The sequence below is a fragment of the Equus przewalskii genome, chromosome 18 (genome assembly GCF_037783145.1).
Source record: "Equus przewalskii isolate Varuska chromosome 18, EquPr2, whole genome shotgun sequence".
In the NCBI taxonomy this organism is placed as follows: domain Eukaryota; kingdom Metazoa; phylum Chordata; class Mammalia; order Perissodactyla; family Equidae; genus Equus; species Equus przewalskii.
Window position 1 is genome coordinate 59,061,702 of NC_091848.1, and position 12,776 is coordinate 59,074,477.

Genomic DNA, 12,776 nt, shown 5'->3' on the forward strand with positions numbered 1-12,776 from the left:
AGTACTGTGACTTCACACTGAGATACAGCAGAAACACACACCTTGCACTGGGTTAACACAAATTTAAAAGACATCACCTCAGATAATTTTTAGTTATTTTGATTGCCTACTGGTTCTGTGCAAATAAAAAAATTCAAACCATGTCTTTACATTTTGACACAGACAGATAATATTTAGTATTTATATATTTTATATAAACTACTTTTCACCTGACTTGGACATTTGGACAACTGTTTCATTCAACTCTCAAACTTTTCCAGCTGAAAATGATGGACAACCATGAGGACAGAATTCAGTCAGGAAATAGGAAATAAACCCATAAAAGGCGCCCAGGCCCTGTGCCATTCATCCTGGCAGCCCACGACTTCCCAACAGCAGCTCCGGCCCAGCACTGGGGGCTGCCACCTTGCTCCTGTAAGAAGCCCGCTTGTGTGTCCCCACTATGCACACTCCACGGTTAGTTGGAAGGCCCCTAGGGCGTCACAACACCCTTCCAGCTCTACACTCCGTCTTGGGCGGAGTACAGGCCCCTGCGCAGACGGGGCTGAGCGAGCAACCACAACTAAGAATGACAAAGGCAGTTCTGATTATCCGCTAACTCATCATCCCATCGCCACTGTCCCTGACGCCTCCTAACAACTGAAAGGTGACATTAAAAAAAGCCACTTCAAAACATAAGGCAATAAGGCTGATTTGTGTCATCTGAAGAGTGGCTCTAAATCTCCAAGCATTACACAGGGAATATATTTTTCACTAAATTTAGAGTAATTTGAAATGTCTGAGGAACATTTTTGCTCTCTAGAAGAATTCAAAGTTGTAAAGTCAAATAGCTTGACAGAAAAATTCAGGCAATTTATATGATGGCTGATGGGAAAAAAATCCATCTCATCTCAAATCAAGTCAAATTAAAATTAGAGTTTGGGAATGACATAAACAAGGAAGTCTGCTGGAAGAGTCTCTAGTGAGTTCAGTGGTGAGCTTCCTGAAGACAGAGAACATATATTATTTATCTTTATTTCTTTTTTATCCAGCTTTATTGAGGTGTAATTGACAAAAATTCTATATATTTATAGTGCACAACGTGGTGTTTTGATATAAGTATACTTTGTGAAATGATTACCACAATCAACCTAATTAACATATCCATTGTAGTTACCGTCTGTGTGTGTATGTGTGTGTGTGTGTGTGTGTATGTGTGTGTGTGTGTGTGTGGTGAAAAATTTAAGATCTACTCTCCAAGCTAATTTCCAATATACAATACGGTATTAACTACAGTCACCGTGCTGTACATTATGTCTCCAGAACTTACTCATCCTCCATATCTGAGACTTTTACCCTGTGGCCAGCATCCAGCATGCTGTCTGTTATTAACATATCTGACCAAAATAAACCAGCAAAAGTAAGATACTGAAAATATATGGGTAGAATAATAAAATACATGTAATCTGTTTGAAACAACAGATGTACACCCATTGAGTGTTTACTGGATAAGATCAATTCATTTGATTTTCATAGAATGCCTTCTGTCAGGTATATGCAGAGCAACATCGGAGGTATAAACGAGTGAGAAATGGTTCCTGATCTTCCAGTCAGTGGATGATGGCTTCTATCCCAAAGAAATCATATTTTTGTATATGTTGCTATAAGTTATTGACTTAAACTAATATTCTGCTTTAAGAAATAAATCCGCTGCTAATATAAACAAATACATGGACAAAGAAAACAGTTCAGTGGTTACCAGGGGAAGGGGGGTGGAGGGTGGGCACAGGGGGTGAAGGGGAGAACTTACGTTTTTTTTTTAAAGATTTTTTTTTTCCTTTTTCTCCCCAAAGCCCCCCGGTACATAGTTGTATATTCTTTGTTGTGGGTCCTTCTAGTTGTGGTATGTGGGACGCTGCCTCAGCGTGGTTTGATGAGCAGTGCCATGTCCGCGCCCAGGATTTGAACCAATGAAACACTGGGCCGCCTGCAGCGGAGTGCGCGAACTTAACCACTCGGCCACGGGGCCAGCCCTAGAGCACTTATGTTTTGACAGTCAAGAAACAATGTTACAACTGAAATCTCACATTGATGTAAACTATTATGAACTCAATAAAAACATAAAAATAAAAAAAATTAAAAAAAGAAAGAAATCCACTGCTGTTTGTTAGTTTCCTTTTAGATATGAGTCAAATTTTAACACTGCACGTGGATATGCACATTTTACAACTTCTAAGTACCTGTTAATAGTTAACAATTTTCTTTCCAGTCCATTTAGCAAAGTTGTGATCTTTAATATTTTTCATATTAAGACCTTCAATCTGTCTTACGGGACATAAGCCTGGTTCCCATTGTTTAAAATCTTTATTTGATCCAGGCAAAACTGAAGCAAAATATCTTTCTGTCAATGCAGTCTTCTTTAAAGTAAACTTCCATTTTCTATGCAAATAGTTACTCTTCATGAGGTCCTTGTCCACTCAAGGCAGTCCGACTGACTGCATTATTTTGCCCCTTTAGAGTCTTATACTTGGTCTATTGTGTGCGTATTAATCCAGAAATCTGTATTAAAACAGGCTTAGCTCTCTGAACTTGATGCACAGTCATTTATAACTAATTATAGTCTCCTGACAATCTGTGTTTATATTCAAACATGCATTATGCTAAGGAGGAAGATAACTATTTAAGGGACAGTGAAGAACTGGAGGTAAGAAGAAAAAATAATCATGTAGAAAATTAGAAGTAATGACTGAGCTGAACAAGGAAAGCAAAAATATTGAATAGGTAGAAAGGGAATTGAGTCTGGGTTCTGAGCACTAGGATGAAACGGCCTGATGCCGTAGCAGCCCATTTCAACACTTACCAGCTGCGGGAACCTAGTGAGTTGCTAAACTTCTTTGTGCTTCAGTTTTCTGATCCATACAATGGGCAAGATAATAGTACCCACTTCAAAGGTTGTAAGTGTCTTATGAGTCAGGAAGAACAGAGTGGTGCTAGCAGGGCCATTAGGACTCAATACATATTACCTGGTGTCATGGAATCTCAATGATGGAAGTTACATGAAACTTCTGTCACAACCTCCTAAAGGAAGCAGGGATTTCCTTCATGCATGCTGAGTAAGTATCCAGCTAGATTCAGCACAAATTCTCATTATGAGGGCCCTTCATTACCTCTTAAGGTAGGCCAATTTATATTCAACAACCTAACTGCTAAAAAACTCTTCTTTCCTACTGATGTTTGCATTTAGATAGCAATGGCTGCCAACAATGAAAGTGTGCTATTGATTGGAGATTATTTCAAATTAAAGTCTTATATACTGGAATTCGTCCTCCTCTGGGTAGACTCATAAATATGAAATCTGCCTCCTGCTTGATTAGTTAACTTTTTATTACTCCACCAGGGTCAGCTGGTCCTCCTTCTGCTTCATGCTTCACCATTAATAATCATCCCCAAATTCCTGGCTACTGTTTAATAATGATGAGCTAATTTCATCCTAAGTAATTGAAGCTGTACAGATTGTGTTTCAATCAATAGACTGGATCAAACATAATGAAGAGTTTTTAAAAAAGAGTTTAAGGAAGAAAATATTTTAAACAACAAAAATGTCATTTTACTCTACCTAAAATGCCCCTAAATTTTAGAATTAACAATTAATTTGTAATTAAAATTGCACATATCGTTTCCACATGACTCAAGCCAGTTACAGTTCGTTACCCAAAATAAGGCACGCAATATTGCTTATCTGTGACAAATGAAAATATCGGATCCTTTCTTTTCACACTGGTAGGCAGCATGCCATTCTTCCACATTTTATTTAGACTTTTGAAAATTGCTAATTCCAGTATATGTAATTTCAGTGTAGTTCTTCATTTATTTGATTAAATGTGTATTGGAAACTACGTGCAAGACATTTTATGAGACCAAAGATATATAGACTATAGTTCTTGATCTCAAAGAACTAACAACTTAGCAAAGAATGAAGCCCATGCACAATTAAGTGTTATAGAAAGTCCGAGGAAAGTGATGATTTCTCACTGGACTGATCAAGAACATTTCAGGAGGGGTAGCTTGTGAGCTGTACTGACTATTCGTAATGTGATAGGTTTCTGAATATTCTAGCTGGAAATCATAGAATAAGCTTAGAAACGACAATGATTCAGAAAACTTTATGTATGACGCATCCATCCATTTTCTCAGAGAAGATACTAACTAAGGCAGAGAGGACAGGAATGATGTCAATCTGGGTTAGATTGGAGGGGGACTTGAATACTTGTTGAGAAATTCATATTTTATTCAGTAGGAGATACCCAATGTTTTGGGGTTTTTAAGCATACAAAGTGGAGTAGAGAAAAATTAGTCAAATGAGGATATAAAGAATAGATTAGGGAAGAAGGAACTAGACACACAATCTTGCTCCTTAATTTCCAGGATTATTTCTTATCTATAAATTGTTAAAATTAATCAAATTGCTTAAATATGAAACCATACTAAAAACAGCTAAATCTTATGAATGTTTTCAAAATAATTAAGTGATTAAATTCATTCATTTGTATTTACACAAAACTTTTTGTATAAATGGTAAGATGTGACATAAGATTCTATTCTGAAATACCCAGTGTGATTCAATAATTTATAGTTTGGTTAGTTAAGCTTGATCCTGAAGACTTTTGTGTGGTTATTTTACATGACATAAATCTGCTTCATTGTTACTACTTTTGGTAAACAATACATTTACAAATGTCAACAGATGTGGCTTTTGTGCTACAAAAGTGCTTTCTATAGCCTGGAGGTGGAAAGCTAAATTCACGCATTGTTAAAATTTAAGGTTTAATTAATCTTTTCAGGGAAAAGGAACGCACTGCTTGTAAGCTGGCAATGTATTAATTCTCCCGGGTCATGTGAATAACCACTAAGGCACTGGAAAAGGTAAACTGCAAATTATGACGTGCGAAATTCCAGTTTTTGTTAAAAAGGCCTTCGAAGTATGAATTCTACTCCCTTTTGATAGCTTCACAGGATCTTTTCAAATATTTAAGGAAAATGTTCAAACTGGCTGCAATCTAGCCAGATTTATTTTGCTTTTAAAAATGCATACATAAAATTATTTTCTGTTACTCTAAAATACATTTGAATATTGGATAAAATTTTGGTGATGTTTTAAATAAAAATAAATGTTTGATTTCCTTATCTTTAAATTATTTTTATTTCTTTTTAAAAAACATAGGTGTAATTTTAATAGAGTATTGTGAAAATTGAATCAAATATGTTTTTTCAAGCAGTTTGTAAGGATATGGATAACATTATTGGATAAATAATAGAAAAGTAGATAACATTTTAATTTTAATTCTCATCTTTTTCTCCATTGAAAAGAAGCACATCTTCTCCAGAAAATTAACTGAGAAGTAATAACAAATATGAGGTGGTTGAAATTTCTTGTTGTTCAACCAAATAAGCCGAAAAGGCCTGTACTTAACGTGTGTGTGTGTGTGTGTGTGTGTGTGTGTGTGTTTGATACTTTGGGGCATAATATGAATTTTGTTTTAATTTTGAGAAAATTGTTATATTAGGCAGCTTCTACCTAATGCCTATGTATCTTCCTTCTATCTTTCAAGAAGATCCACATGGAATATTTATGTATTTTTATTTTCTTAACACTGACTCTGTAGTTTACTGTAATTTTGTTAAATCCATTCTAAAAAGGTGGGGGGATCAAGTACAGTGCCTAATGAAAAGGCTGGTACACAACAGGCACTCAGGAATGCCATTTGTGGACACAATATTTAGCTATATACGCAGTCCAGGGAGAGATCAGCGGACATACAAAATGTCAGCATTAGAACACAAAAGGAAAGTCTTCTGTGACTATACATGAGTGAGCATCCATCTACCTATTTATCTGCATATCTATCAATCAGTTATCTAGATCTACCAATCCATGTATCCATCCATCTGTCTATCTCTATCTCCATACACACATATGTAACTTGTTCTATGGACTTAGGGAGAGAGGCACCAGTAGCTCTAGTTAAAATCGGTTCTTTTACAGTGCTGGCAGTCATAACCAGCAAACTTTACGTTTGTTAGCCAGTTTCCACTAGCATATTCTGCCTCTGGAAAAAAACCAACCAGTGGCCTTCAGACGCCACCACGTTTGTAGAGCACAGTGGTTGGTTAAGAACATTATGATTCTGAAAAGGAATTAAGTCATATTTTATATTATTGTCTTATTGGTTGTTAGCAAACCAAAAGTTGAACAAAGAAAATAGGTATGGCTAAAGAGAATTAATTGTAAACCACCTCATTTCACTTACCTTAAAAAATGTCAACCAGACTATCAAATGAGTGTGTACATAATCCCCCCCGCGCACACCCATCTCTGTGTCCCTATTATAAAGTTAGTTAAACAGAATCCACAAGAGGTGACTTGATAACAAAGTTCACATTACAATAGTTCAGACACTGCTCGAGAAACAAAAGCTGTAAAAACTTAAAGATGAGCTAGGAGTGAATGAAGAGGAAAAGACGGAGGCTGTGGACTGAGATTCATACCATTATATTCCTAAATTTATAGCCAGCCTACCCATATCCTACTATGACATTATTCATAGAAATTCTCTTCTGGATATAAACAGCATGCTTTGAAAATGCAATTGAAAGCCAACCAGATAAAAAATGACCCTTTAAATGATTTCCCCTTAGGCTGTAAACTGACTTGAGAGGCAGTCTATGTACCCAAACTCCAGGTTTAGACAAAGAAATTTTTCAAATTCTTCTCAGACATTTTGTCTCCTCAAGAGTCTAATGAAAGTCACTGTCATGGGATTTACAAACTGTAATTCAGAACATGATTTTCGCTGCCTGCTGCTGCCATTGTCACAGGCTTCTAGGGTTCTAATCCCGCTCCTCCATTCAGTGGTTATCAGATTTGGGGGAAGCTACTTAAGCTTCTAAAAACAGATGTATAACCCTGGCAGAATTAAAAAGACGATCAGTGTAAACTGCTCAGCGTGGAGTCTTGCACACGTTACGGGTCACGCTACTCCCTAATTAAAATGCTCCCGTGGACCCTCAGCGTCTGCCTGCGCCCCAGTACCCCAACAGTCCAGAAGAGTGCTCCGCTGGGTCCCTGTGGGAGTCCCCGCCTGTGGCTCCCACCATTTTACCTTTCAAGTCTCTTCACTGTGGAAACAACAAACTATTTGCTCTTCTCTAAACTGTTCGCGCGTCTCAGGCCTCAGTGCCTTTGCTATTCCTTAACTCCTCCCCTTTCAAGAACTAGCCCCAGCCTCACCCTCCAGAAGCTTTCTGTGATCCATTCGTGTTGAATTAGGGCCTCTTCTCCACGCTCCCATGGCACCCTTGGCATGTCTTTATGCCAGGACATGTCATCCAATCTTATATTTTTTATTTAAATTTTCATTTTTTCCCATGAACGTAGACTATATATTTTGTGAAAGCAAAGGCTGTAGGTATTATTGTTACGTTTTCATTCCCAGAGCCTCACACGGGATACCGCATATATTAAGTGTCCTGTACTTTTTGTTGAATGAATAAACATTGCACTGGGTCATTGTGAGCATGGACCTTTCTGTTAAGGAATGTCAAAGAACTTATCTTCTATATAACATATGAAGAATTCTAGTCCTGAAAGCATAGTGAGTTGAACTTTAGAGTTAAAACCAAATCAGATTTTTAACATTTAGAGCAGAACTTGTTTTTAATTAAACCAGATCGCTTCGTCTATAGGTTCCAGGTGAGCACCTATGGCTCAGATTTAGCCCCATGGGTTTGTCTGAGGGCATTTCTAGACTTAATGCTGTAATACTCAAAAATGTCATACTTTTAAAAAATCTGGTGGATTTCTTCATCTGTGAAATCAAGAAAGAGACCTGAGACACAGGGATGCAACACACAGAGCCCGGAGGAGACAGCGACGTGACTCTTTCCTGGACCGCTCTCTAACTGCACTGCATCCTTCGGCTTTGCACCTGTGCTAAGGCTTGATGTGAGGGCGGGTGGAAATACAGTCAACAGGACACAGAAGGGACACTTGTTTGGATATTTTTATACTGTTTTTGATTATGGAATTATGTTTTGTGATAATCACAGTTTACTCTGAATAATTTCATCTCTAGCTTGAGAAGTCAACAGTCTCCACAGGGTTATAAATGACTATCACTGATTCTAACATCCAGGTTACGAGTGTTCTTTTTAGTTTACTCTCTCTCCCTAAGCTGTGTTCCTTCCTCATTAAATGTCAGTGCTCTTCCACTTTTTAGTTAGATATACTTTAACGGAGAAGTTCTTATGGATCGATATTGTTCATCAACGTCAAAATAACAACAAAACACCCCTTCTGTCACAGAATTTGAAGCCCGAGTAGTTTCAATTTGAGGGAGTGATAATGGAGGAGCTGTGGCCTAGTGAGTGGCCTCACTATCAGCATATTGTAATAATCCAAACGAAAGGAAGCGGCAGGACAGTGGAGCAGTTAAGGAGCACAGGCCCTGGAAGACGACAGCCCGCAGTTTCAAATCTTCGCTTACCTCCTTACCAGCTGCATGAATCTCGACAAACCGCTCAACTTCTCTAGGCTTCTGATTTCTCATAAGTAAAATTGGGAAAATAATACTTGTCTCATTGGATGTGGAAAGTTTTAAATACATGTAAAATACTTCCCATGATGTCTGGACTTATTAGAGGCTCATAAATGGTAGGTATTATTGTCATTATTCATAAAGAATTTTTATAATAAATTTGCTGTTCTTGAATTATTATATGAGTATAGGTATTTTAGCAATGATGGGAACAGATTTTTAGTATAATTAGATACTGGGGCATTTTTCCATAGAGGTATATACCAAAAGCCACGCATATTATTCTTACAAAGATAGTAGTAAGATGAATGTAAGAGCCAAAAAGAATTCAGCGGTATGGTTGGGTTTAGAACAAATAAGACATTTCAAAGCCTATGTTACATGATGTTGGAACACCTCACTCCCTTCATTTCCCATTTTGGTTTTTAATATATTGAGGCTAAAGAATAAATCTGAGTTTAAAATCAAGCCCATGCATCATATGTAAGCTTACAAGGTGTATTTCAGTGGAGTTTGTCTCCTGACCACTGCTTTAATGATCTAACTGAGATACCAAGCCAAAGCTGCACAGTTTTGAACTAATTGCTAAAATCATTTGCCCATGGCTTTATTCTCTTCCAAGTTTTCATTAGTATCATATTACGATGCCAAGACTGGTGAGCAGTTAGGCTAGCACTACCCACTGAGACTCTGTGCCACAGTGTAAGTGATGAATTCTGCATAATTCATTCAGAGATATATTTGGGCCACATTACACTTGTGGTAGTGGAAGGTATTTCATGGAAGTATTTAATGTTAACACCAAAACATTAACTGAAATGAGTGTATGGGTATTTACAGGAACAGAATCCTGTTTGATGAGACTACTGGAATTTTGGGACATGAGATTTTTAACCATCAGGTCAGACTGAAACAGCACTAAATTAACATCTTGCTTTATGTCCTGTGTGAAACTTACTTTCATCTCCAGTCTCAAACTCAAACTTCTGGCTGTAGCCACTGTATCCGGCAGCTGTCCTCACTCTGATGTGGAATACGTACTTGGTGGCCGGCTTGAGGCCTGTGATGATGACACTGGGGGCCTTGGACCTCGTGGAGGAGTAGGTGAGCTGCTCATGCTCCTGGGGACAGAAGAGAGGAGAAAGGAAATGAAGCAGCGTTATTCTACTTTTTCTAGAGACATTCCAAACTTAAGCTGAGGAAGTATGCTCTAAATATCAAAAGTATTGATTAAAAGGAAGTGTAAGCATGGTTTTCCATAATTTAGCACTTCATTATTTTTCATTATGATGTATATGATATGGTCTTGACTTGGAAATTTATTCAGAGAGATGATTAATCTTATATAAACTGCCTCGTATTTTTGGTGATTTGGATTTCTGACCCAGTTCTAAGGAATGGTGGTGGCGCGAGAGCGTGTCGACACAGAATGGCGGCTGCATCTTGAGCAGAATGGGCACATCAGATCAGACCACACCAGCCGAGTGCAAGGAGCAAGGTGGGAGGATTCAAGTACCCGCTACTCACTTCTACCCGCAGGTAGTGCCAAAATGCCGGCGCTATCCGGGGGTAGACCTGTGGGTGAAAGGAAAAATAAATTAATTGTTTTTTAAAGTTTGAAATCTTTTATCCCGAATCAATTGCTTTGTTCTGAAACTCAGTGATTTCCCAGTAGCAACAACGGAAACTGAGTCAACTTAAGACACAAAACGATGAAAATTTTCTCTTGAGGGAGAAGTGACTCCTCCCCCAGATACCACAGTTTATTTTTAAAGATGTACAAGTTACACAGTGATTGTGAAGTGGGTTTTAAAATAGTCTACCCAAGAAGGCGCATCAGAGACACAGAAAGGTATGAGAGACTCACCACACCTGGGGAACCCGAGGCAGGACTGGAGGCTTGGTTCCCAGTCACCTACTCTTAACGACCCAGCTACTCCCCACTAACCACCTCCCACTGACAGGACACGGACTTGCCTCAGATAACAGAATGACCCAGTCAGCCAGCGTCTTCTGAGAGGGCTCTCCTGCCCCCGCGCCAGAACAGCATTGTTCATTTTACCCGTGCATGTAAGACACATGCTGAGGTGGGGACAAATTAAACTTACACTGTATGTGTACAGCAGTACTGTCCACTAACTTTGTAATGGTATTTTAATAGAGTATCTGAAAAAAAACCCAACTGTATTTGTGTGAACAACTCTTTTAAATTCATAGGTCAAATGAGGTCACCAGGTCCTTAAGTTAATTCTTCACTATTCTCATTATAAATCTAAAGATAGAGATTCTCAGGGATGGAAGTGCCTTTCAAGGTCATTAACTGAATCACTCACTTAATGCTTAAATTCTATCTATAATATTCCCATCAATATTTCATCTAGCCTTTGCCTAAAATCTCTGTTGTTCAGGAGATCTTATTAACTAACAAATGAAGTTATAAAAATCTGCACATATGGAGAATGTGTCAAATGGCATTTATTCGCTGGTGATGCTTTAAGATTCAAGACTATGAAAATCATTTCCCTTAAGCTACTTTTGAGAAAGAAATATTTATCTTAAAGATCATTTTAAAACTCTATGGCCTTATTTGTCAGAACTTTATATGCTACATGGTTATTGTGTCTAGCTGAGGAATTGAGCTTGCCATCTATACCCCAAATAATGGAACTATTTATTAAACAGGAAGTAAAAAGAAAAAATGAGTTAATAACAGCAACATTTTAAATAAAAAAGACAAAACAGACAGACTGCAACTTATATTTTTCTCCAGGTAATTTCAAGATTAGAAAGTAAATATCCACCTAGCTAAAATCCAAGGAAATAAAGTATATAAAATCATTGGTGGTAGTAATCATCTGCCAAGGCCTAAAAGAAGGAGCTTTCTTAGATCAAGGCCTTTACAATCCGGGGACTTAACACTCATACTGTTGAGAGAGAGAAAAAAGACGTTTGTGTACTATAGAAGAAATGATATTATTTCCCGTAGAAATTTGCAAAGACATTTTGGCTTGTTCAATCTCACATACAAGAGGAGAATATTCTACCTTTCAGAGAATTTTTTGCAAATAAGAGTTATGGTATATTTTGAGTGGTGTTTCACAGCATGAAAAGATAACTGAAAGAATTTTAAAGCTCTGAAGAAAAGTATTTAGTCTTATCCTCAAGTGGAGAAGATACAGACTCAAAATTTACTCTTAGAAGGCCCCATAATAATTATATAGTATGTCTTTGTTTCTTCACCAAAACATAGCTAAATAGTAATTTCTTACTCAGTAAATTACAGGGAGTAAAGGATCCCCCATGTGAATAACAGCATTTCTGCTGTTACATACACAAGTGTATCTGTAGCACAGCCCTGGAATGAAAATCCTTGAGTAGGAAGTGAGCAGACATGGCTCCTCAGCCTCAATCCCAGCCCCGCGGAGGCCGCTGCCTTGTCTTACGTCCTCTTGCCACCTCTGAGCCTGCCCAGGAGGAGGGCTCAGAAAGCAGCAGCCAGGAGAGCTCCTCCTCCCAGCGTCCTGCTCCCTCTCTCCTCCTGGTGTTTCCAAGCTCTTGGAAACCACTGAGAGCTCACCCATGACAAGCGTTGGGCACTATTGTCCCAGAACTTTGGCTAAGTGCCTTTCTGCTGACACATCAACCCCAGGTAGAGACGTGCTTTGCTACAGAGCTATCCATGTCTTTAGTCATCCTGGCAGGCTCAACTCTGAACACACCTGGGTAGCGTGTGTATGAAAGTTTTTCTGGAGTTTGTACTACAATGGAATTGCTGGTCGTGTGACATGCACATCTTCCACTTCATCCCGTGGTTCATAAGACTCTCCTATATGTTTTTCTTCTTTGCTAAATCCACAGTAAAATCATCTTCTTTTTCTTAATATCGTTTATTTTTGCATTTTCTTTTTTTCTTGATCAAGCTTTCCAGAGGTCTGAACCAACATTTGGCTTTGTTCACCTCTCTATTGTTTCTTTGTTTTCTGTTATATTTAATATCTGCTCTTACTATAAATTATTTTATTTCCTCTTTGTGTTGTGCTGTCTTCTAACTTCTTACATTTCATGCTTAACTCATTAATTGTCAGAATAGCTTTTCAAATATAATTTGTCTACAGTTTCACTCTAAGTACTGTACTACTTATATTCCATAAGTTTTCCTACATTATCAGTTTACTAATTTCCAAAAACAGATGATGTTTTTAT

The 12,776-nt window shown here is 37.9% G+C and overlaps 1 protein-coding gene across 11 annotated transcripts in view; it reads right to left on the bottom strand.

Moving 5' to 3' along the window:
• EPHA6 (EPH receptor A6) overlaps positions 1-12,776 on the bottom strand; it is a 779,380-nt gene that overhangs the window by 233,011 nt on the left and 533,593 nt on the right. For 7 of the 11 annotated variants that reach the window (XM_070582909.1, XM_070582911.1, XM_070582908.1 and 4 more), the window contains 2 exons: positions 10,101-10,148; positions 9,532-9,694 (listed from right to left, as the gene is read on the bottom strand). In XM_070582909.1, the coding sequence (XP_070439010.1) occupies positions 9,532-9,694; positions 10,101-10,148 (211 nt within the window). The remainder of the gene's footprint in view (positions 1-9,531; positions 9,695-10,100; positions 10,149-12,776) is intronic. The other 4 variants (XM_070582906.1, XM_070582917.1, XM_070582914.1 and 1 more) reach the window with 1 other exon arrangement.